Raw genomic sequence first — 27,017 nt, forward strand, 5'->3', positions numbered from 1 at the left:
ACAATCATATTTTTAATGTCTAAACAACTTCAAGCAGTTGAGTGAATTTAAAGGAGGCCTATTGTAAAAAAGGTATATTGAAACATAAATAGCATTTGGTATTTTGTTTACGACTAAGAAGATTGTGGTGAATATTCAATGAAAATAATAAAATCACGACACAGATATACAGTATAATATAACATAGTATAAAAGTTTACATCTTTGAATAGACAACAGAACAGTGAGTACAGTGATAAACTAGGACACAAACAGACACTGCAGTAGAAATACAAACAGTGTGAAGGCACTTGTTTAAGTTTGAGTGCAAGTAAGTGTAAATATTGAAACAGTCTAATGAGTTTTCCCTTTACTCCATTGTGAACCCACACACATCCTTGGTCCTTAGGCGTCCACAGGTGACTTGTTTCTGTGAATAGGATGTGTGTTTATCAGGCTGCATGTCTCCGGTGCAGTTTGTAGTGATGCAGGAGCTCCTGGTGACTCTTCTTCTGCCGGCTCTTCTTCCTGAGACCAGCAGGTCTCGGGAGATCTCCTCTGGACGAAGGCCTGCTGCTTCCTACGGACAGACCACACAAAGACTCATATGCACACGCAAATAAGGCTGTCACTGCAAGAAAAAAAAACATAGTCATGTTGTGCAAGTAACAAGAAAGCTCAGTCCACCAACCATAACCAAATGTATTAAAAGGTTCAACTGATAAACTGATAAGAAGGAAGGATCTATTTGATATTAAAATGAGCATAAAAAGGAAGGAAGGCAGGCAGGTGGAAGCTAAGGAGTGAACTAAGGAAAGAAGGAAAGAAGACTCATTAATGCCACTGACTTGTTTCACAGTGTGGTCCTTCATAGCCGTGGCACTGACAGCGGAAGCTCCCTCCAGACAGAATGCAGGTTCCACCATTCATACATGGGTTGGGCTTGCACAGGTTTACTGGCTTTTTAACGTCTAATAAAAAGAAATGTACCATAAATCAGTCCGTGACCATAACATTCAAATATTCATATTTTTTTCGGGGTCCCTGAGCATTTTCCATCTTTTCTTAAAATCAAACACTTCCTCCTATATCCATAGTAAAGGAGACGACAAGCTGTCCTGAACAGGTTCGGTCATTTCCCTTCATCACTCTCACCTGAACACAGCATCTGCACCAGCACGTCCTCAGAATACTTGAGATCCTCATACGACGGCACCGCAATCATGTGTTCCTCTGAGCCCGAAATCTGCAGCAGCCACTCTTTCTGTATATCCCCGATTCCAATCACAAACAGCGACACTCCATTATCTCTTATCTTCTGAGCGGGAACGACGGCGTCGTCCCCGCCTGAACCGTCTGTCACCACCACCACGGCCTTGTTGACTCCGGGCCGCGCGCCTTTCGCCACCGTCAGGACGTCGGAGTGGATGTGAAGGAGAGCCGCGCCCGTTGAAGCCACTCCGCCCAGGTAGTTGGCGTCATCCACGGCCTTGAGGACGGTGGAACCGGTCTCATGCGTGTCGAGGTTGAAGACAGTGGTGGCTCTCCGGTTGTAGGCCACGAGGGCCACTTGAGCCACGTCTCGGTTGATGTCGAACTGGACGGTGAGGCTGCGAACAAAGTCGCGTAGGATGGCAAAGTTATGAGGGCTGACGCCGCCTGAGGCATCCAGGGCCAACACGAGGTCTATTGCTTGGCCGAGACAACCTACAAAAAAAAAAAAAAAGACAAAGAATGATGTTGTAAATGTGGACAATTAGTACCAAATGAAACATACAAAACATAACTTAACCCTAAATGGTTTATTAATTCACATATGAGCCAGATAGAGGAGCTTAAATTAAGTGCTGATTACATTATTTGGAATGGATTTCTGATTTGTTTGTGTGCATCTATTGAATGAGCATGCATTTAAAGCATGCATAAAATAACATTGTTATTCTCATTTGGAACAACTGGATCCCAACGACAATTTTGATATTTTTTTAAGGTAATAAGTAGTCGGCCGGGTACCTTGTGTATCCACACTGCAGATCTTAGCCTTGAGCTCTGGGATCTTGGCACTGAACTCAGGTGGCGTGTAGGTGATAGTCCTCTGGGGATTTCCTGTGATATTATTCAGTTGTCCCATGAGGTGATGTGGCCCCACCCCTACCAGGAAGATCTCTCTGTCTCGTGCATATTTAGAGGGCTCCACCACCTCGTCGACAGCAGGAGTGGCAGTGAGCAGCACCACCACGCGGGGCAGGTCGTCCGCGACGTCAGCAAAGACCGGCGCGCTCACAAAGCCGTGACGTGTGACGTAGTGAAGAGCCTGGCCGGTCAGGGTCTTGCCACCGATTGGTTCAAGTGCCTCCACAGCCTTGAGCAAACCTTTCAGGTCCCCTTTGAACTTGTCCACCGGGACCTCGACTCTGGTCTTTTCACCAAACACCGCCAGGCCCACTTTACTGGGGCTGTCAGAGCCGATCACAGTGCGCAGGAAGCGCTTTAAGAAGGACTTGAGGCGGAGAAAGCCTTCCAGGGTGAGCGTGGCAGAGCCCTCCATCAGGAACAGCAGGTCTACGGCGCAGTCCAGGGACAATGCAGGAGCTGAGGAGGGACGGAGGGTCAAGTTAGTAGAGAGATAGCAGGCAGCCAGCGGGGCGGTGCCAATATCTCAGGGAGGTAGACACCGGGTACAGACCACAGTGTGGGTCTCCTCCATAGCCAGGTGGACATACGCAGTGGTATCCCTCTGGACCGTCTGACACACATGTTCCACCATTCAGACAGGGGCGAGAGTCACAGGGATCTACGGCGTAGTGTCGAGAGAGAGAGAGAGAGAGAGAGAGAGAGAGAACGGCAGGGCGTTACACTAAGACACATCATCTCAAAGAGAGAGAGTAAAGAGAAAGAACAGGGTTGATACCTGGACAGATAGTACGATGGCAGACTGTCTGGAGTCTCTTGTAAACCTTGTTGTACCTGCAACACACACATTTGGAACAACACTTGAAATTCACTTCTTTTGTTGGGTTGAAATTGAATCAATAGCGAGGAACAACAAAAAAAATGTTTTCTTCTTCTCTAAAGTAAATTAAATTGGCTTTGTTTTGGCAGTTCTATGATGTAATTACAAACATTGAGCCTTGCCTATGAGTTAATAAACTACAAAATATCCCTTTCAACACACGGGGAAGGCATTATATATTTACATGCATTAATTTGACAGAATGACGTACACATTAGCCATCTCACTTAGTTTGCAATTTGTTAGCGAAGATGTATTCAAATCTTTATTTAAATGAATATTATAACCTGTTTTACAGTAATGAACAAGCAGCAGTTCTACTTTGTGCAGCAGCTAAAACTTTAAATTCTGCTTCTTCTTTTTTGTACTATTTGCTGGACAATTAAGTGTATTCATGACAAATCAGATTTGAACGATAAAATGGAAAGTTGGGACGGTTCGGCCATTTCATGTCGCTAAAGTGTGCTGTGAAATGAATTTAGTCAAAGGACATTTTAATTGCCCTGTGAGGTTGTGACAGAAGGACATTGTTTTCATGAACACCCTCACACTGACACAGCACATTTACCATAAACCGGTTTCTTTGGCCTCTTCAACGCCTGCCAGACACTGACGTAGGTCCACCATTCCTACCAAATATTTCCTCCTGATTTACAGGAAGGTGTTCTACAATTATATAGAAAGTGTGAGGACTTTTGTTGTCGCTATTAAAACGGTGTCTCCAGTTTCAGTGAATAGTTGGTATAATATTTTTGACCTTGGGTGAGGAAGACAATAAGACTATTTGCATTATTCATGTGGACACTTGCCTGTAGTATGGACAGAGAGACGTGTATGGGGAATACCCCTTGGAGCCTTTCCAACACATGTAATTCCCCTGCATCTCTTTCACAGTCTCCAGTGTTTTCCTCTCACAGGGGAACAACTCCACCTGACAGCCTGGGGAACAGAACAGGAGGGTTGGGGGAGTGACAGGTGGGGACACGAGGGAAGTTAGGTGGGGACGAGAAGTTGAGCGAGGGAGGGGGGGCTGTTCCAATGTCGCCGAGGAATCCCACCTGCGGGCGTGGCGTTGCAGACCGAGAAGGTGGCCAGTGTGGTGTAGAGGCCATTGACGGCGTCGTAGAAATGCTCGGCGAAGAACACGTGGCTCTCCATCGGCTCACTGGCCAAAGCATGCAGCTCTTCCCACCTCGGAGACAAAAAGGTTTTCTTAAGAGACTGCCACTGCGGTTTGACCTATTCTCGTTTTCCAACCACGAGAACATACTTTGGGTAGCGGATGCCCACGGCAAACAAGACCACGCCCGTCTCCTTGAGCTGTGCAGCCGCCTGCACCGTGTTGCCCTGAGACCTCCCGTCTGTCAAGAGGATGGCGATCTGGGCCGCGGTGGAGGAGTTACGACCGCCCGGGAAACCCTTCCTCAGCACGTACTTGAGAGCGAGGCCTGTCTGGGTGCTGCCTCCCCTGGGAGTTCAGAGATTGGAAGAGTGTTTTTTTTTTTTATTGTTCGAACAAAATTGAAACAACAATTACTGGAGCCAGCAGAGTTAATGAATTAGCGCGCATCAGTAAACCACATTCCTCTTTTTAGTTCTTGGACTGAAAATGCACAGAATTGTCTGAAGTTTCATCCCCCAAGGGCTCAATAAACCCATTTAAAAACGGTAAAAACATTTCAAAAACACATAAATGTCAGTCAGAGCTGGAGCCTCTTAATCTCACCACTTGACTCAAAGAAACAGATTCACAGTGTCTCGTGATTATTAGTACGCAGGACCGCTGAAACCAAGTTGGTGCAGGTAGGAAGCTGCTTAGATGCCATCTTATCCTACTTCTCAATTTGATCCCTTGCAATGCCATGTCTGCTTGGAGCGCTACAAAAATATTAAACAATATGGTTGAAGGTTCAAAAGCCTTCAGGCATGATGAGAATATCTCAGCTCCTTTGAACAGATTCATGTCAGCAACACGAGGTATCGGTCTCTCAGCATTCAAGTGCAGATTGAAAAGCTCTTTTATGCTCCTCATGTTACATTTTCACAAACTGTGAACAAACGTAATAGTAGCTGGATACAGAAGTAGAAGAAGTAGGTAGTATGCGTTTATATTCGATGATTAGCTGTTGCAACTTTTCTCCCCTTTCAGACAATAAAATAAAAAAAATTCTCAAATCTAAAACTAAAAATAAAGTGGTTATTTTGGATTCTGGACACTATGCAACTGCAGTTAACTGCAGTACTGTCATAGGTAACCATGCACTTTACTTATATCGTTGGTCAAGAGAAGAGAGACATGTAGTAAAGTGGGAGTATAGAATAGTTAGTCATTTAGATTATAGAAAAACAAACCAGATGGCAAGCCAAAATGTTACTCCTACACACACACACACACACACACACACACAGCCAAATGACCTTCCTCTTGCTTGGCTTATGAACTTATCCAATATCCAGTTACCACCTGTGGTGTTCCCCTCTAATCTGAAATTAATTTGTTTTCCTTCCCGGGGAGCATTTGCTTCACTGACTGTGTGTGTAGATCAGTGTTTTGCTTTCTGCACAATTCTTGACTAAATCCAGTATTGCCGTGGTTACCAAATCATTCATGGTTGTGTTCCTGAAACTACACTGAACCACGTGACAAGTTTCAGAGTGATAAAAAAGTGCTGCAGACACCTCGTTTGTATATATAGTAAATAGACATTTTTTGGGTAATTGCTGTGATTTTAAACTGTAATTGCTTGATTTTATGACTTTATGAATGACACATGCTTGTATGTCATGTTTTACATCGCTTCAGCAGTATGAAAACAGATGTCCATCCTACCGCCCACTCCAAATCACACTATAATAAGTCTTTTTGCATCCCAAAACATGAACTGTCTGAGGGTGAAATGAGGAGAAACACACCTGTGAGAAATCTTCTTTATGTGCTTCTTCAGCTCTTGCTTCGAGGTGTATGAGTCCAGGGCGAACTCCAGCCGAGGAGAGGAACCAAACTGAATCAAGCCGACTCGCACCTGCACGACAGTGCAAATACGTGAATGTGAGTGACATGAGAGAAAGTAGGAGGGAGAAAGAGACAGAGAGAGAGAGAGAGAGACATAAGAATCCAACCTTGTCTGGTCCAATGTCTAGTGCTTGACAGAGCTTGATTGCGTAGTGTTTGGACCTCTCAAAGCTGCCCTTCCCCACACTGTAGGAACCATCCATGAGGAAGAGGATATCGATGGCTGCTGAGCACTGCATCACTTCCCAAGGAAACACACACACACACACACACACAGTTAAACATTATCCATTGTCTTCATTGCATTTCTGGCAAAGAGTTTAGATCCTATTGTTCTCCATGGTTCTATTGTGGGATTACCCTGGTTAGTGATCTAATGGGCTGCAGCAGATGAAAAGGATACCGTGACATAATAAGAGTGAAACAGCGGAGCATGGCGCCGTTTTTATTTTCCCAGGAGCAAACTCACAAAACAATCGCGGAACAAAAAGCATGTTGGAGGCGTCAATAATCTGCAGTGTTGCTGTAATGTGAGCACTTGCGGCCTGATCCCGAAGAGGGGCGTTATAGATGTCTGAGTGTGGGAAAGTCACCGCCAAACACTTTCCTCTGTGACACAGACATCGGGCTAATAAGACCTTAAGAATTGGAAGTATTCTTCCAAAGTCTTGACACTCTACTTCACAATTGATTTGCTATTTACAGCTACTTCAACAACTCGTCTACATCAGACCCTGCACATTCTGTCCGTCTGAGTATTTTTGACTTTACTAAGATGTGTTGACATTTGGGCTTCTCTCTACTCACTTTCTCCTGCCGAGTCGATCTTTTGGATGTTGTCATGGCTTGTGTGGATCTCCTGCACTGAGGAGCACTGCTGAACTAGGAGGGACAAACAAGCACAGAGATCGGTCCAATGTCTACTCAGACTACGCACAGAGATGGTGCCAACATCTGACATTTACATACAGTAGTTAGGCCAACCATAACAATAACTGTGCAATAAAAACCCTTGGCAATACATAGCGGTGATGTTTTTACAAGAACTTATTATTATAATTGTTCTGACTTTTCTCTCATCTCTTCTTTTATTCAAGAATTGAAAATGAGACCAAAAGCAAGTACTCAGAGTGCTGTGTAAACCCTCAACTCTTTCCCATGTTAACTGTGTCTATTCATTAGAGCAATAAAGAGAGAAGTAACATGAAATAATAAATGGGATGCTGTTCCTGGAGCCGATACAGTTTGCTGAGTCCCACTTGACCCTCTGCGATGGATGATTAAGTATTCAACGCTAATGTGAGTGGACAAGTGAAGAAAACCATTCTTTTGCTCCATTCACTGAATAAACGTTGCTCTATTCAGGCACACGTACAGCCCAGAGAGGAGCGCCAGGCATGTGACCTCCTGTTCAGAAACCCATGTGAACACGCCCTGTTGCCCCTGGTAACCCCAAGAGGGTCACAGAGGCATTTGTTCGGCGGGGAGACGGAGCGCTTGAGTGGGTTTACGTACATCTCCGCATTAAGCAAATTCTCCCTGGAGAGCAAAGTTCCATCTCTCCGGTCACAATACGGAAAGAAATTGTCCAATTGTTTGTTGTCAACTTTTGTTGTGATGTTTTTAAGCCGTCTGCCTCATGTTGATTTAGTGGCCGCTGATCAGCTGAAGGTGAAGAAGGACAGAAACATCCTGAGCAACGGTTCAATAGAAACAAGGTGGGTCTGTCTGAGAATGTTCAGTGTCCTCCTCCTCTGCTCATCTTTCTGCCAGCAGACAATGTTTTGCTTTTATTGGGAGAAAATACAACACATTTTACCGGTCACAAAAACAACGACAGTAATAACGTTCAAAGATTCATTCTGAAAAACATCAGCCGCAATTTAACAAAGATGACTTTTATCAGTTATCTTCAGGAGACTCTGGATTTTTGTGTCATAAGCGATAGGGCAGTTTGTATTAAAAAAAAAAACTGAAAGAGGGCTGCAACTGTCCAATTGCCAGATGAATTGTGCAAAGCTGCATTAGAGCAACAGAACATTTTGAGAGAAGCATACATACAATTTGCACCCTTCTGCAAACATATAAAATGAATATGTAAAGAGTTATGTAAACACTTTTCTAGTCTTTCCGACCGCTCAAAGCGCTTTGAGGCGTCATTCAAACCCATACATACACTGATGACAGGGGCTACCATGCAAGCTGCCACCTGCAGGACCCTAACTACTCATTTATACACCGCAGGGACAGCCCACGGGAGCAATTTGTATTGCTCAAGCAAAACATCGCCATGGACTAGCGGGGAATCGAACCGTCGATCCTTCCGATTGAAGGACGACCCTCATCAATCACTGAGCCGCCCCAACTCATAAGATTCCATTCTTGATGGCCATCGGGCATTACATTAACACCAAGGAGGGAGTCTCTTCTTCATCGACAAATCTAAATAGTAACGTTAGACCTCTGCCACTGACTTCACATCCTCGAAATCCCCATGAAATCAAAGTCTTCACATAAAGTCATGCATCATCATTTCATAGGAGGAAAGGAGCAAACTGCATGAGATCAGGAGACATTGAGGTGTAAAATCCACCAGAATTGTGAAAGAAAAGTAACACCTGCAACTCCTTTAGCTCGCATCTTTTCTCAAGACTGACCCTTTCATCTGCTCCTAATTCCAATGTCAGTCCAGCCCCAAAGCCCTCGACAGTGAAGGTTTAGGGTCTTGGAAAACAACAATAAATCTGTCTATTGCAGCAAAATGACTGTATCTTCAATGTCTGTGAATGAAAACACAGCGGGAAGAGTCAGTAGCAATTCTAAGCAGGTATCCTCGGGAAGAGTCTATTAGGTATTGATCCCCCAATCCTCTGGGAGACAAAAAGGATATTCACTTTAACTCAAAGTTCAGACTGGATGACATGAATATCTGGTATCACTGCAAAAGGTTATCTGTGTTATCAGCACAGGGGGGGAGGGGCGTCCTGACAAGGTGAACCAGTCTGGTTTTCTCAGGTTCAAAGTCTTAAAATGACCAGTAATAAATACTTGAGATGGTGCTAAAGCTGTCATTTTTTTAAAACAACAACTCAGATTATATTGCCCCATGAGTCCTGCGTCTCCCCTCAGGCAAATACCGACACTCTCATGTCCGAGAGAACATCTGACTATACTCTCAAATCTGACTTATCTGGAAACAAGCAGCGGTAGAATATCTTCAAGTTGTCCAGAAGAGCATAAGTGAAGCATTGCACATTTTCTACCACGCAGTTAAGGAACGTTTTGGCCTCAGCTAAGCTAAAGAATTGTTTGTAAAGATAACACATTTGTGTACAGTCACATGTTGTATATTACAGGAGATATATATATATATATATATATATATATATATATATATATACATATATATATATATATATATATATATATATATATATATATATATATATAACGGCATTCAACTATAAATTGCAAGCACGGCTGTTCTCGGCTTCCGCAGTATGTATTTTGCCGCATGCTTGCTCCAAATGATTTTAAGTGACATTTGTGGCCTTATGGGTACAATAAAAAACATTCCAAATCCGAAGGCAATCATCAACTGAAACTGAACGCAAAAAAAAAGTAATAAAAGCAATCAACCGACCTTGAAGAAGCAGCAGCAGCGTTACGAGGAGGGAGAGATGGGTATCAGGCTGCATGTCGAGAGACCTGGAGTGGTATAAACAAGGGCGCACACTTAGAAAAAAGTAACAAGAAAATACACCAGAGAGAAAAGAAGAGATGGTGTGTTAAGAAAATGTGAGACAGGAGTGTGTGCAGAGGTCACGGCGTTAGCGTGGACAAAGGAGTGAGTTTTCATTCATATGTTGTTGTGATTTAACTGTTTTGGCAAGCTTGAAGAGCTGATGGTTTCCAGCTTCCCCCCCCCACCACCACCTTATCAACTCACTGGTGTGTTGTGTACCAAAACACTCTTCACTGTACAAAGGTTTCCACACCGATACACGTCATGTGGACCATTCTGTATTTTGTCTGGGTCAGAAAGATAAACGATATCAAGACTCCATCTTTGTTTGATGTGTGTGTGGTGAGGACGCCAGATGTAACCAGGGCTGTCAAAGTGGGCAAGTATGTCCTCTACGTCTACCGTGCGATCATCATTGTGTTCACTTGAGAATCGGGTCGCCAGTGTGTCGGCTTATCATGACACAGGTGTGGGGACAAAAGATGAAGATGCCACCCTGAAGGAGGATTTTAATATTTCTTTATATGGCAAATCAGAGCCTTCTTGCCTTTCAAAACTACTGCGCTTAAGGTTTTCACCAATGAAAATTTGAAAAGAAAATCGGTTGGAACACATTCTAAATCACACAAGTGGAATTCCACATGATTCTAAATTTTATTTCAGACACATGTATCTATATAATAAAAAAAGATATAGTAATCGACATAATAAATGATGCCGTAAGTAGTCCACCTAAATCTTTGGGGCCAGGAACTCACAGCACCCGAGTTCTGAAAGAAATGGTTGCATGTTTTATACATTTGACTGAGCAGTTTATAGTATACACCTTTACAATCTATAAAATCTGTGAAATTTATGAAGCAAAACATGTTGTGCACTTCATTTATTTGTAAAGATGCAAAGTTCTCACAGTGGCAACAAAAAAAAACACTGTATTAAAAACTAAAACAACCATTAGAAGTTCCCAAAGACAGGACTCAATGTCAGGCGGCTATATTAAAATGCCATTCAATCACACCAGTGTACCTGGTTCACTGTTAATTGAGTGAACATCTGAATAAGAATTAACAACCCAACCCGCCTCATTCTGTATATGTTCATCGCTGGAAACGGCTGCAGATAAGGTTTGATTAACTCTGGCTGCTGATAAGCTTGGCCATAATATCCTCTGTGTGTGTGTGTGTGTGTGTGTGTGTGTGTGTGTGTGTGTGTGTGTGTGTGTGTGTGTGTGTGTGTGTGTGATAAAGAGGACAGACGTGCCAGAGAAAGCCTGCCTACAGGTACAGCTGTGTGTATTTCTGAGACAGAGATAGAATTGTGTTCACATTAAGAGGAGTCTGTGTGTCTGCGATACAGATCTGCAGAACTGACATGCAGTGGCCGTCTGATAAACATTACCAGCGGCAATTGATTCTCTCTCTCTCTCTCTCTCTCACTCTACTCCTCACACACACACACACACACACACACACACACACACAAATTGGCTCCCTCTTCACAAGCATTCTTCTGGACCGTCCACCCCTCATCTCCTCACTTTCTGCAAGTTTGGCCCGAGCTGAAATAAAAGTCCTGTCTTGCTTCACGGACTCAACATGCGTCACTGAAAATCAAGATCAGCAATGACAATAAATGCCAAATCAGGGTCATTTTTGTAAGATAACACTTTTTTCCGACTTGAAATAGACAAGGTGAGAAAGATAACCCAAACCTAATACTTCAGTCAAGCAATCAGTCCTTAATCACAGAGAAAACATGGATACAAATGCAAACTGGGACATTCCTATTAATGTGCTCACTATATTTTTTTTCAAGGAAGTCCTAAGCCATGGATGTGCCGCCATCTGCTTTGAATTGGTTGGCAGGTTGGAAAGTGCCTCCTCTCTGTAGTCTGTCATTAGTAAGGAGTGCTTGTTTTGGACCAACATCATACAACAATCCCAAGAACTCCTAGTCTGTACTTGGAGGTGTCAAGCAACGGTTTCAATTATTTCACGGTGAGTCACCTGAAAGACACTTTTAAAACGACTGAAGAACAAATGTGGACAAACTTTTTTTTTCCCCACAATGTGACTTTCTGATTAATAGCCAGAAGTAACTAAACTTAAAAAGGTCCTGATATGCATGGCAATGTGTTGCACGAGCAAAGTTTTATTTAACTGCTAGGAAACTGGATTAAAAAGACATTCCAAATGAATACGTCACATCATTTTAGGTTTTTGGTTGATGCCTACAATAAAGATTACAACACCCTAAATTAAAAGACCATAGAAGACTAAATCAAGCACAAATCACACACACACACACTTATCTGTAAAATTGCATCTCCATTATCTCACAAAACACATTTTCAATTCAAACAAGTTTATTTTCCTTGTTGCTCAACATCTTGCAAGATCTGGTGCCTCTTACATGCATTAAGGCAGGTTTAAGATGGGCCGGAGGTCATGACCCTGACACGCAACAGTAGAAGAGTTTACTCAAGAAGACAAAGTGATGCCCCTCAGCATCTCATGCACGAAGTCGGTCGATGAGCTGAAGGAAAGCATTCCGTTGCTTTTAGACCCGCTGTTGGTCGAATTGGCTCCAATTTCCTTACTTTAGACATTAGCAGTGAATATAATAATTATCTTCACTGCTCATCTTAAATATAAACTCATGGTAATAGTGATATTAATTAGTCATACCAACGGGCTTCATCCCATTGGTTTCCATAAGAAACGCGACTGTACGATTACCCGTCGACGCACTAGTTGACCAAACTGTACATTAATATTTTCACATTTAAATAAAAGCTGCTTTCATGTCGCATCGGGGACAAACAATACCAGACACCACCACAGTAGAAAAGCACATCCATTGCGCACGTGCTGCGCGCCAGCGGGTCGTAACGTCTATGAAGGACTCCATAGTTTCACTTACCACGCGCTGTCCCGTTAAACAATCCTTAAATGTGTTGCAGCTGTGCTAACCGGCGTCCTCACGGGTCGGATCCACTGGGGCGTTCTGCTGCGGACAGCTGAGCAGCAGCGACCCCCCCACATGTACCTGCACCGGTGGGGTCTAATCTGTCCTCCTCTCATCGCGCACACGGGGCGGGGCCAAGACCCGTTAAGCGGTTCTCATTGGTACTCTGAGAACGATGTGTTCTTCTTCTTCTCCAACTCAACCCTTTCCTCCCATTCGTATTAACTATAGTATTTACATTGGATGTGTAATATTTATGTTACCGAGACAACAAAGGTTCATCTCATCATGAGGCCGCGGTTCCTTTGCACAAGGCAACATTGTCCAAAGAAAGTCGAGAATGTCACAAGATGAAACCAATTCATTGTCACAGAACCTTTATGTAAAAACAGAAACGCATAAATCAATCCGGCAGGACATCCCACCTGAACAGGTGATTAGGACTGAACAAAGGACCAGATGCCATTTCATTTAGGTTAAACAATGTTTGTTGAAGAGATTTTTGGCAACACAAACCTAATATGTGCATTAACTTTTTTTTATGAAAACATCCAGAAATATATATAGAAAAAGTACTGGAATTTAAGCACAGGGTAAACAAACAAAAGCCCAGAACAGACTGAATGATTAGTGAACAACAAATTAAAGCTAAAATAAATATGTCAAATAAAAAACTGGATGTCAACATTTGAAATAAAACGAGAAAAAAGTAAAATCACAAGCTGAATAGCTGCTTCGAGAGGCCACATTCAGAGTTAACTTTTTTTCAAAGAAACATGGTCAGAAGTTGATCAGTAAGATCAAAACATTTTTATATTGGTGAATCTTATTATTTCTGTCCCAAAAATAGTGTGATGAGAGAAAGCTGCTGCTGAAGCAACTTTTCCAGGTGGTCAATCTGTGAAAGGAAACACAAATATGTTATCCATTTGCACAGTTGATGTTCATCAAGTATGACACAAACATGCATGTCAAAGATGGCCACCAACTCCTAGCTTTATAAACTAAAATCAATGTTCTATACAATTAAATATGCTTTACATAATGGTGAAATCAGCCCTGACCTTTGTCATCAGCTTCAGGCAGCAGCAGCCAGACGTCGGAGGATCTGAGATTCAAATAGAAAGCAGAGAGGATTCTAATACATCTTAAATCAGTCACAAACTCATTGTAGAACAAATGTGTCAAAGGTTTTGTTGTAAAAGGGGAACTAAATACAAATGTAATTGTTTTCATCTTACATGTGGTGCTGTTCATCAATCTAGATTGCGTTGGTATCCGTTGCATAGTTTGGGAAATCTTGGCCATAACGATATCTGCCTTTTCTTAATGTAACGGGAAATCCTGATCTGGTTAGCCGGTATAATCCACAGACCTTGTTGTGAGATATTTAGTGTGGGACAAACCGTGTGCCTTATAGTCCCATTATATTGGCGATACGGTAGACACCTCTATGCAAGTCTCTCCGAAATAAGGCAACTCACACCAAAACCATCTAGCCTGATAAATAGCACTGCTTGTAAGAGGAAAAATGTGTATTTTTGATTTTGGGGTGAACTGTCCCTTTAAAAGCAATCGTACCATTAGAACTTGTTATTTTGCATGGAGGCTCCATTTGCTCAACAATCTTCTGAACGGGATCTTCTGAAAAGCAAAACATCACAACTGCAGTTTGGTTTCAGCGCCAACTATACCTCATGAGCAGTCCTGGATCATTTATGTCGTTTTACATTCATTGATTAATCATTCAACCAGTAGAAACATTTAGATTATATAAATTATTTGAATAACCATTACTTTCTGCCAATAATTTTTTTTTTTTAAATCATCACAACTGTGAAATAGTAATTTGACCAACCATTGATTGTCCCAGCAGAAGTGTTTGTCTTCTGCTGGGAGGTCTCGGGGGCCGGCTCTGGGTTCATGGTGAGGCCGGTGGTAGCTGCTGGATTTTCAAGCTCCTTTGGGGTTTCAGACTTTGAGATGGGGCAGTCAGCTACAGCTGTAGTGCTGGCAGCAGATGGGCTGCTGTCAGTTTGGTCAACCTTCTGGGTGATGGATGTACAAGGATGACTCTTAGCCTGGGCTTGTAGTGCATCCAAGATCATGGCGGTGATGTGTGCCTCGCCCTTCTCAGTGGGCAGAGTGAGTGACAGCACGTTCTCCGAGCCATTGAAGGATTGGACGGTGGCGAGGACGCCACTCAACAGCAGGTTTTGAAACATCTGCTGCACTTCCTCTGGAATCTCTGCAGGGAAGTGTTCTTTACCTAAAAACAAAAGGGGGCAGGGGGAGAATTACAAATGATACACTTGTGGTTAAACATTACATAATAAATATTATAACAACAACTACTCACCAGTGAGGGTGCAACGAGTGATCTGAAAGGGGAGCTGCAGCAGGTTCATGGGGATGGGCAAGATACGGGAGAAGGGCACCTTCTCAGTGTTGCCGTAATCTGCGTAGATGACACTCGTCTCATTCTCACCGACCTCCAGGACCACCGCACGGTACCAGTCATTGTCAGCTGACAAATAAAAAGTTCAAACAGGGTGTTTAATTCCATTTATTGTCAGTTTTGAGAGTCACAACAGTTCATTATTGTTCATTGCACTGCCTCGATCTTCTTGTGTATTTATGCACGCAATGTGCAACAGAATGAAAATTAATTTCCTTTCAACTTTGGAAGATTTGTGAAAGGCCATCATTGTGCAAAACATTACTTAAAAAGTAGTGAATCTCGCATATTTTGTTCATCATTAGGAGTGGCAACGACCTCACATGCACAAGCTGCGGCTGGTAGCTCCCCTGAATTTTGAAACATTATTCAGGTCTTAAATGTTGTCTTTGGTCTTTATTACATGACCACTTATGACATATGACAGAATACACTCATCAACCTTGGAGAAGGAAGCGTGGGGATTGGATTCATTCGTGGGAAGCAGACCGTGAGAAGATCACCACCCACAGCCGCCCACCCAGCCAGACCTGCCCTACCAACGATACTGAAAGCGGTTCTAGAGGGAGGAGAGCCCAGATGGAAGCTAAGCTAACCCAGCTCGGACCTGAAGCCATTCCACCATTCAATTTGCTCCTGGTTTAAGTCCTGTCAGTGAAATTCAGGCTAAGAGTAACAGGAGGTCAGTTGTGCCCACAGCTTTATAGACACATGGGTCCATTGTGGCGTTCCGGATCAAGCTACACTTGAGGGGGAACCGTAGGAGGATGCAGGACTACACTGGGACAAGAGGAGGCAGACACTGTTTACATCAATGATGCTTGGTGCTCAAACATATTCAAAGTAATAAATGGTCAGCGTTTCCCTGATGTCTAATTTTTTATGTTAAGATGTCAGCAATACCGCCCCATTCAAGTTTGAAAAATGCACTACATGAACGCACTACTGTTCTTGTTTTGTTGTTCGTCATGTTTTTCTTGTATAGCAAATGGGCTACAATTGCATTTAGTTGTGCAACCTTGTGTTGCATAATGACAATAAATGATCCTTGAAATCCTATTAACATGAGATGACAAATGATTCTACCAACACAGCTTCCCTTAAAAAACATGTATGAGCCTTTACCTACAAACCATAGACGGCACTCAAAACTCCATTAAAACGAACCCTGTTGTTAGTTGAGCTGCGGAATGCATGCCAGGCTAGTCTCCTACATGCACACTATGTTTAAAGAGGACCCGCTCTTACGTTCGCACACACACACACACACACACACACACACACACACACACACACACACACACACACACACACACACACACACACACACACACACACACACACACACACACACACACACACACACACACACACACACACACACACACACACACACACACACACACACACACACACACACACACACACACACACACACACACACACACACACACACACACACACACACACACACACACACACACACACACACACACACACACACACACACTAATTATATCTACTCGCAGACACCAAATTACCAGTTTAGGTCTGCAGGGGCAACAAATGCAGGTGGGGTCTCAACAACAGTCAGAGAGGGAACATAAAAAACGGATGTAAGAATGATAGTAGGGAAATCATGGTGACAGACTGCAAGTGTGTTTCCTCCGAGTGTAATAGCTCAATGATGGATCAGCTGGTTTGTCCTCAAACGGTCTCTTGCCTGTCATCATTTAATGATGTGTGCGAATGACACTGCCTGAGCGATGGGGTTTTCCCCTGCCGACAGCAACTCTGGATGCAATTTCCTCATAAACCATGATGGTGAAAATGAATACACCATAAAAACCGCAACTGTAATCTTATCGAATGCATTTTATATTTTGGCATAAAAGCAATAAATAAGTGTTCAAGATATATTTTGTTGAGGTTTAAACAAGAATATTGCTATTATCCATATTCTTTTTTCTAATTGCATTTTCTCAATGTGCTCAATTTCATATTCAGGGCATTTATATAGTAGATAATTGAGTCACTCTTACTCTGTTGTTATCTGTGCTTTTCCCGTGCTTTATTGTCCTCTTAGGAAAGATTGTTAGCTCTGTTATTATTGTTGCTGTTGTTTGCACTGGGGTCATGCCAATGCTTACAAACACTTTGCTAGCCTTGCTCACTCACTCAATTAAAGTCTACAGTAGTGTTGAGAGCTTTGCATCAATTGTCTCGTCTCCTTGTTACTGTCTATGTCTCTTCCTGCCTCTTAAACAGCTGTGAAGGTTTTACACATGTCAGTTAGTTTTGGATATGCAAGACAACTAGTGAAGTAGCGTGGGGTTTAGCAGTGGCGGAGATGGAAGCCAGGACTAATGATGCATTGCTGCTGCCTCAAGAAGAGCTGCATGCTGTAGCTGTGCAGGTTACAGTTTGGACAGACACCATATGTCTATTTGGCAATGTGATAGAAAGACCACAGAGTTAACTGTATCCCTGCACTTATCCTTTTATGATGTACAGAATGTATTTATTAAATAATAAATTCCTCACCAGAGAACTGGGCACAGCAGGCAGCCCCAGGAGCTGGTCTGCTCAAGACAGTGGAGGATAAAGCGGCCTGATTGTTGTTGCAGTAGGCAGCCAGCTCCATCATCACCCCCTGAAGCTTCTGCGGGTCCACTGCACAACAACAAACAGCAATTACAACAGAAAGAAGTATAACAAGTTTACCATTTGAGTATCTACTTATGACCAACGGTAAAGCCCAAAGTGAGTGTTCTGACCCTGGCTAGGACTGAGCAGGTAGAAGAGGGAAGGACTGGTGATGGCAGCAATGCAAGGCTGAAAAGTGTTGTTGAGAGGCAGCTCCACTGTCTTCCAGTCCACTGGAAAACACAGGGCTGAAACAAGATTTCAAGAAGAACAGTTTCAACTGGACTCCTCAAAACATCAACCATTGCATCTAAAGGACACATGCCCTTCAGCTGACCTTCCGATGGCATTGCAGTCCGCCCCTCAGTTGGCATCTCTTTGGAACTGGATCCTGTCATCTGGTTAGAGGAATGCGCATGTTTTGGGCTTTGCTCATTTTTCTGTATTTTCTCTTGGTGTGTGTGCCCAGAACCAGTGGTTGCACGCGTCTCTGTGGCTAGTTTATCGGAGATGAGGGCAGTTGCCACATTCTGCCCTTTGCTCTCCAGATCCAAACCGTAACCTTGGTCAGTGACAGAAAGGACACGTGCAGAGAGCTGCTCGCCAGCCACCAGAGTCTGGAACAACAGCAAGGCTTCACTGCTCCACTCTGATCCCAGAAGCTCCACACCTGAGATCAAACGCTATATTATCCACATGGTTTATTCATCAACCATTCTTTTCTTTGCTTATTGAAGCTGTTTTGACAAATATAAGTCAATAGATTATTTTGACAATTACCTCTCGTCTCTTAAGACAAGAAGAGCCTGGGTTCTAATCACAGAGTAACAACAAAATAAAAATTGTTAATAATAATAATAATAATAATAATGCATTGAATTTATATAGCGCTTTTCATGATACTCAAAACCACTTCACATAATTACAACATCCTAAAAGCTAAAAATAAGAATAACTCAAATACAGGTAAAACAAAAAGGTTATTGGGCCTCCTTTGTTAAATCCATTCAGACCGGGTAAATTATATAATTCTTATAGTTGGATGAATATTTCTGTCCTTCTAGATTCCCATTAAAGCTCCGGCCCACCTTCAACCTGAGCAGAGGTCTAATCAGCTAAAATAACTGACAACACCTGAGTGTGTTGTCAGAGGCTTGTTTTTGTTATGATGTTCATTCTGTACACATGACATCTATTGTACTTCTGTCCATCCGGTGAGAGGGGGATATATATATATATATATATATATATATATATATATATATATATATATATATATATATATATATATATATATATATATATATATATATAGTGTTGTGACTGGTGTGAGTGATGGTGACTATATAAAATATTATATATATATATATAAATAATATAATATTTTTCATATTTATATTCTTGGCTGCTAAATAAGAACATATTTCATTTGAGAAATTACTTAAATGTCATATTTATTATTAATTGTTTCTCTCACACACACAAACACACCTTTGAGCCAGCAGCGAATTGCCTGGAAGGGTAGAGTCAGGAGTTGGTTTGTAATTGATCGAAGGTGGTTCTTTTTAACTTTCATGCTATGACCACAGTCCACAAAGTATACGGATACGTCTTCTTCAGACAGCCCGTTTACCATAGCCCGATACCACTCTCCATCACCTGGGGAGCAAAAAGGACATTATATATCTGATCAAGGCCGTTAGGAAACAGTTACATGTGTCAACAGACAATGTGTTAGAGATGAGATTCACAATTGCACTGCATTGTAAAAGCAAACTCAGCTTAGATAGCAATAACCAATGAATAACTTGTTTTGACTTATGTGCCAAGCCTTTCATGTTTTAATAGTCTTAATAGCTGAAAGAGTTTAACACAACCCAAAGTACTAATAAATAATCTCACCAGGAAACATGGCACAACAGGGCTCCCCTACTTTGGGCACAAAAGCTGACACGTTTGCCTCACAGTGACGTGTCAACTCAGTCCCCAGCTCTATCAGCTGCTGATGGGCTGGAAAACACACACACACACACACACACACACACACACACACACACACACACACACACACACACACACACACACACACACACACACACACACACACACACACACACACACACACACACACACACACACACACACACACACACACACACACACACACACACACACACACACACGTTATATCTAAGTATTAAAACATTTTAAAATGATCATGACCATGGTAAATATCATACACACTGTGATGTTCCCCAAATGTTTTAAAATTCACTTGCATCATTCTGGTAGTGCAAAGAGAAATTAAATACCTGTAGGATTGTTGATGCAGCAGTAAAACTCTTGAGGGTTCTCCACGACACTAGCAAGCAGTGCCACTGTCTGGCCGTCACAGGGAAGCTCAGTACAAGACCACACCAGAGGCTCACAAGCAGCAGGGGTAGGCACTGAAGAGTACATCCACACACAAAAAAGACCCAAACACATAAAGATTATCATAAAATGCTCTAATATAAAAGACAATGGAAGGTACATTTGATAGAATTTAAAAAGAATCAAGTGACATTTCAATTAAATTAACATCACTGTAAGTATCATCTTCATTGTTAGATAAAACTTGATAACATTTTTAAATCAAAGTGTCACATTCAGTTAAGACACTTCCCACCTTGTGGTTCCACAGCAGCAGTTGCCGTCTGGTCGGCCTGCTGGTCACTACCAGTGGGAATAGGAGCAGGTGCAGCGAAACCAGCAGCGCACAACAGCTCGGCTACATTGGCCTGAGGATCACTGGCCTCATCAATCATGGTCACAAAAGCCTTGCCATCGTGTGCTGCCTCGATCTCAATGCGCAGTATTCGGTTTGATACCCTTTTCCGCAGAGCCAGCAGACAGTCCCCTGACCAGCTTGCCCCAAATGGCTGCACCCCTGGAAAAGAGCCAAACGACAGATGCTTGAGAGACAACTCATTTCGGAAAGACAAATGTGCATCTGCTCATATAAATAATTCTTTATATGGTCTAAGTACAGTCCATCTGAAATTAAAAACTCTGAGATCTGTCAAACACACTTAAGTTTGAAACATTTACATTGTGCTTTCAGGAGAGTACACTACCTGCTAGAACACAAGGCATAGCTTGCATTGGCAAGGCCAGTAGGGGGGTGCTGATAGGCTGCAGGTTAGCTAAATCCACTTCCTCAGAGTTGCCAAAATCAATGTAGCCGACACAGACACGTTCCTCTGATGAATAACCCAGAACTTTAGCCCTGTACCACTGCTTGTCCTCTGGAAGAGACAAACAAACACATTCATATTGAATGTGTGATTTGGTCGGTTGGAGCACCTTTCAGACATGAGGCATTTTCAAATCATGAAAACACATTCATAAAAAGGAATACACCAATCCTTTGTCAAATATCACTCTTTGTTCAACTGAAACGCAGATGAAATGTCAACAGTTTGATATTTTGTGGATCATGTATTCACTTGATAGGCAACAATAGTGACAGTTTTACTTTAATAGACCCCATAACAAAACTGTCACTAGACGCAATGTGTTAAATCATTTCAATGTATTCTGTATAGCCCCAAATCGCAAATTTGCCACATCCTCTGTCCCAGGACTCTCACATCTGTACGGGGACCCCCCCCCCCCCCCCCCCCATGCAAAAATACAACTTTACTGGGGAGAAATGGGGACGAAACCTATGGGAGAGCAACCGGGGAGGATCCCTCTCACCGGATGGACAGAAGTACAATAGATGTCATGTGTACAGAATGAACATCATAACAAAAACAAGCCTCTGACAACACACTCAGGTGTTGTCAGTTATTCTAGCCGATTAGACCTCTGCTCAGGTTGAAGGTGGGCCGGAGCTTTAATGGGAATCTAGAAGGACAGAAATATTCATCCAACTATAAGAATGATATAATTTGCCCGGTCTGAATGGATTTAACAAAGGAGGCCCAATTGTGTTGTTACTCTTTGATTAGAACCCAGGCTCTTCTTGTCTTAAGAGACGAGAGGTAATTGTCAAAATAATCTATTGACTTGTATTTGTCAAAACAGCTTCAATAAGCAAAGAAAATAATGGTTGATGAATAAACCATGTGAATAATATAGCCTATTCCTTGCATTCCTCTGATTTTATGTCTTTATGTTCCAATCCTAAATCTTAATGGTAATGTTTATGTGATAATATAATGTGCTGTCTTTTTATAAAAATATTACATCTCTCAGCCCTGTATACAACGTCACACCCTATGAATTGTAGGTCATTCCCATAGGCAAAATCTGGAGATAAAGACTATCATTAAGCGTGCATAATAGGGCTCGAAATGTCTTCTAGAGACCTAAATCACTCGAAAATTTGACAGTGGAACAGCCTTACACCCTCAAAAGACAAAGTGTGGACATTGGGATTAGGCTGGACACTCAGAAAGATGTAGCTCAATAAGTCTATTCACGACCAGTCCTGAGAAGATGTCTAATCTACCAGATTAACTGACAATCTGTGTGGTGTTAAGAGGCTTTAAAGGTTGATATATTCTAAATATTTACGTGTCGTACCTGAGAACCTTGCACAGCAAACTGTGCCGGGGGCCGGCCTGAAGTTCTGAGGGGCTGGGACCTGACAGCAGTGTTCCCTCAGCTTCAGCTGCAACTCCTGAATCATTCCTGTAAACCAAAAAAAATGTAAAATACAAGTTGTAAATTGCATGTACCAGATCAAATACCACTTACCAGCATTCTCCACCTTCTGTATGATAATTTCACTGGGTGACTGGAGGTGGGTGATCATGACAGAAAAGGAGTCACCCAGTGCCTGTGTCAGTGGCTCTGGCGGCTGAGCCCAAGTGTTGTCATCCTTTCCATCAGAGAGACGCCTGAAGTTTTCCAAAGATGCAGTCACCATGGCATCTGAGGAAAATCAAACTTTTATATCAGCAAATATATATATATATATATATTATTCTACCCAGCCATGTCCCATATGTGGCATATCCCTGGTCTGCTTTCAGATGGGCATATGGCTTACTTATTTCCTGCCGAGTTGGTGCCATGTTGACAGCTTCCTCTTCTGCATAACCATGCTCAAGGAGGAATGAGCTCAATTTATTTCCTAAAAATACAAAAAGAAGAGAGTTGTCTTTATGGCTTTAAAACAAATCCTAGAACTGTGTATCCCTTTCACAAATAAAACATTTCCCATCATAAAACACATCATGTTTATTAGCATTCCCAACTTCTACAACCTACCCGTAGGAAATAGGATATCCACAGAATGGATGCGATCCTTTTCTTGTGTTTTCATCAGCCTAATAGTCAGAGTCTTGCCGGCCAACAGCTTTTTTACTGAAATACAGCACACATCGGACCAGCTACTAGTCGTTGGCACCACTCCGGTGATACGGCACTCCATTGCCTGGAAGTAATATATGCAAGTGCTAGTATCATAATGCCAGCTGTAAGACACTGCAAACTGTCAGTGTAAATGTAGTGGGAGTTTTATCATAACCATGCTTAAAACAATTAAAAAACGTATTTGAACTGTGTGAATATGCACTCACGCATGGACAAAATGGCTGGATATTAGTAGCCAGGGGCTTGATCCTGTCTACAGGGACAGTCTCTTCATTGCCAAAGTCAATGTAAAGGATATTAGCCGTCTTCTGGTCAGCAGCCAAGGTCTGGACCAGACCCCTGTACCAGTTCTACGTGCAAAAAATAGAATCAAACAATCAAGTGGCACAGTCAAAGACTAAACAAATATCTAATTATTATTGCATATTAAAGTTTGTGTCTCTTAACAATTTGCTTGAGAAGGCCTCTGCTCACCAGATCACAGGAGAACTGAACCGCGCAAACCTCTTCAACACAGGGAACATATGTCGTCACCGATGGGCAGCTGTACATTTTCTGAAGCTCTGTGCTGATGTTTTGCAGAGCTTCCAGAAGCTCAGGGCTTTGGGCAAGAAGGAAAAACCTGCCAGGGCTGTAGAACTCCACAACAGATGCCTAAAGGCCACACACAATAACAAAAAGATATTGCTTTTGTATTCAATAACATTTGCGAGATCTGTCTTAACAGTTGGCATACTGGGTATGTTGTACCTGGATCTCTGTTCCCTTGATGATTTTAGTCATGTGCAAGTCCTTCAAATAGACCCTCTGGAAGCTGAATTCATCCCCTTGCTTCAATAAAGAGGTAAAACACAGATTAAAAGAGGTGAAACATAGATTTAAAAAATCCCTTGCATAGGGTTATTTCAAATAATTAAAAATGTGAAGCTTGACTTCCGGCATTAGAAAATCTCCAAATCACTGCAATTACCTTAGACTCAAGCAGGCCGGCTTTGTCCCCGGTCACTGGCGAAGCTGTGGTGTCCTTAAGTTTCTCACTTAGATAAAAAAAATCAAAAAAAGTGAGTGAACATTATTTAATGCTTAAATTCTTGACTGGAGTCTCACAAACTGGTTGTTTATTGTTGGCAATAAAATAAAATAAACTCACAGCTGAAAGTCAGTGGTACTCAGGGTTGACCTAACTTACTTTACAGGTACAGGATCAATGGACTTGCACATGTGCTTGTGTGCATTCCAGTCTTCTGCCTGACACACTACAGAGCAGTAAGGTGTCCTCTTGCAGCCCTTGCACCGAAGATTTCCTGTCAAGTGAATACTGGTTCATTAGAAACGGCTAATTGTACCCAATTTAAATACAAATATGTACCGAGGCTCATAAAACCACTGTGAGGAAATATGTTGTATGTAGGATGTATTAAAAATAATAATAAAAAGGCATGGAACACTCCAGGACTTTTTTTTAATGCTGTCACTTTTCCATGTTGAGACAAAATGATCTAAAAAGGGTAATCAATATTGTAATTAATTTACAACCATCATTGACACTTTCTGTATTCATCATCAATTAGGCCTTTCACCATACAACATGTTGCAAAAGCTGAGATAAGAACATTTGATCTGAGGACAAAATACTCACATGTATTTGACCTAATGTCAGCAGTGTCCTCAATGAGTTTATAATGCATTTATTTTATACGCCGTTTCTAAAATACAACATTTAACATGTTTTGGAGAATGTCATGCTCCTTAACTGCATCTTTACAATGAGTCTGATGTGGCCCAAACTTTGACGAGACAGAAATGCACTCTATAACAAAAAAATTAATTTTACTGCTCATTAAAAAAAATATATATATATATAAATATTCCAGAATTTGCCACTGACGACAGGTGGATGACCACTTGTATACTGTTAACGCTCCATGGTGCAAGGCCCTTCCCCATTACAAATATGTAAAGTGACTTTGATGGAGACAATATTACCTTGATGACCACAGTAGTTGCAGAAATGTACAGTCAGCGCTGGGGGAATGGACAACACCTATGAAAACAGAAAGAAATGTGGGGGGGAAATGGCAATGTGGAGCAAAACACATTGATTTAGCCATTGGTGAAGGACTGCCTAGTTGTAACATACTGCAGATTGATCCCAGCTGACTGACACATTCTTCGAGTCTGCAAAAGAGGAATGAAGATGGTGAAGTATCAGATCTGATGTAATACGTTTTTCATGTTCTAGTATTAATATTATACTGCTGTTTAGTTACTATTTGCACTGTGCAGTTGTCCAAATTAGAAAAACAAAACGTATGTCCGCCATTGGATGCCCGTTGGATAATGGTGGTAGTGATTTACCGTCTCCAATGGCGTCTGACGCCGTGCGCACAGTTGTTGCGTCGGGCACGGGGAGAGGATTTGGAGGAGCCGGAGGCCTTGGGGTCAGAAGAGTCATGGGGCTCGACGACGGTTTCCTCAAGGGCAGGTTAGGTCGAACCAGGTTTGGAGAAAATGAATGATGCATGGCGGCAGCTGCCAAAGTCATGAATTGTGTGTAAAGCCAGAGTTCAACAAAATATAACTTGAGAATAAAACCTGCACGGCAATGTCGCTTTTAAACCTAAAAATCACTGCTTTCCAAGCTAGCTAATTAGCGGTGAAGCAGCTAACGGTCCGTGATTAGCGTTACACTACACGTTGATTTATGTTAGCTCGCTAACTAGCTAGCTAAACACATGTTAGGATAGCAAGTTAATGCAAACGGCGACAATTAAACTAAACTTATGACAACAAACCTAACGTCAAATAAGGGTATAAGAGACACAACTCAATGTATAAACCCAAACAATTCAATATAGCGTTATCTATACTTGTATGGTTTTATATTGCACAGTATATTTTACCTGAATTCACTTGTCGGTAGAATCGGTGGAATTAGTGCACATGCGCAGTAGCTTCAACTTCAGGTTAGGTCGGAGGGTTGGGATGAAATCAATTCTGTACTTCTATCCCACGAATGAAGTACATTATTTAATTTAACTATATTTATATTGTGCTGCGATGTTGTCCTGTGACATTCATATTCATGCCTGATCCATACATTTTGTTTTTAGATGTAATGTGCCTTATTCCAAATGATATTTTATAAATATTGGACTGTCTGCCACTTTATGTATCCTTTTAAATGTATTGAGACCATAACATACCAAGAGGAATGCACTGGTGTGACTGCAGAGAAAGAAATGCAGACATGTTTGTCTTCAAGAGCTGCGGGGACATTTGTGTCAAAATATTAGGCTCGTTCGTTAGAGCTGCGCCTCTCCTGGAATCCAGACGAGAGCAGGCGGCCGCTGCAGGGGGCGTGGCCAAGAAACTGCGATCAAGTCGGACAGTTTTCAGCTGCCTTCAAAGAACACACAGGAAGTTATGGGGTCAGATCAGTCTCAATAATTGCAAATGCACACAGAAGGATTTACAAATAAATTAGACTCACAAATGCACGCAGAATGACGTGTCTGTGTTTATTTATTTGTCAATCGCACTGCATTTGTTTGTGGATTCTTCACATGTGTGTACGGATTTATGAGACTCCCCTGCCGTGGCTAGATCCGCAAATGCGTTTTCTCAACATAGACCTAGCTGTAGCCAATCAGATGTCGCCCTCATTTTCAACCAATCACATGAGCGTCATTCGCTTTATTTGTGCTTATCTCCATGGCTTCACTCCGTGGAAAGTTATAACTTCCGTCATCCACTATTTCTTGTATACTTGTTGTGGACATCCCATAAACGTCGGAACATCTAACGCCCTCGTGTTTGGGTTCATAAC

General features: G+C 42.2%; 2 protein-coding genes across 2 annotated transcripts; both read right to left on the reverse strand.

Moving 5' to 3' along the window:
* Window positions 1-33: 33 nt before the first annotated feature.
* vwa2 (von Willebrand factor A domain containing 2) lies at window positions 34-12,719 on the reverse strand. Its single transcript, XM_034558996.1, has 14 exons — window positions 12,673-12,719; window positions 9,649-9,713; window positions 6,813-6,887; window positions 6,113-6,246; window positions 5,906-6,015; window positions 4,263-4,460; window positions 4,051-4,184; window positions 3,802-3,931; window positions 2,891-2,946; window positions 2,666-2,773; window positions 1,993-2,571; window positions 1,135-1,686; window positions 828-950; window positions 34-559 (listed from the first exon to the last, which is right to left on the reverse strand). Exons 2-14 carry the CDS (start codon window positions 9,701-9,703, stop codon window positions 432-434), a joined length of 2,382 nt encoding a protein of 793 aa, XP_034414887.1. The 5' UTR covers window positions 9,704-9,713; window positions 12,673-12,719; the 3' UTR covers window positions 34-431.
* Window positions 12,720-13,546: 827 nt separating this feature from the next.
* On the reverse strand, window positions 13,547-25,748 carry tdrd1 (tudor domain containing 1). Its single transcript, XM_034559318.1, has 25 exons — window positions 25,538-25,748; window positions 25,329-25,342; window positions 25,175-25,232; window positions 24,378-24,492; window positions 24,159-24,225; window positions 23,939-24,019; window positions 23,663-23,842; window positions 23,395-23,538; window positions 23,084-23,249; window positions 22,852-22,946; window positions 22,568-22,745; window positions 22,394-22,501; window positions 20,938-21,108; window positions 20,490-20,750; window positions 20,134-20,268; window positions 19,724-19,831; window positions 19,313-19,480; window positions 18,159-18,491; window positions 17,953-18,069; window positions 17,720-17,848; window positions 15,077-15,244; window positions 14,576-14,986; window positions 14,299-14,361; window positions 13,782-13,825; window positions 13,547-13,615 (listed from the first exon to the last, which is right to left on the reverse strand). Exons 1-25 carry the CDS (start codon window positions 25,731-25,733, stop codon window positions 13,547-13,549), a joined length of 3,579 nt encoding a protein of 1,192 aa, XP_034415209.1. The 5' UTR covers window positions 25,734-25,748.
* Between the last annotated feature and the right edge of the window lie 1,269 nt (window positions 25,749-27,017).

The sequence above is a fragment of the Cyclopterus lumpus genome, chromosome 19 (assembly GCF_009769545.1).
Source record: "Cyclopterus lumpus isolate fCycLum1 chromosome 19, fCycLum1.pri, whole genome shotgun sequence".
NCBI lineage: Eukaryota > Metazoa > Chordata > Actinopteri > Perciformes > Cyclopteridae > Cyclopterus > Cyclopterus lumpus.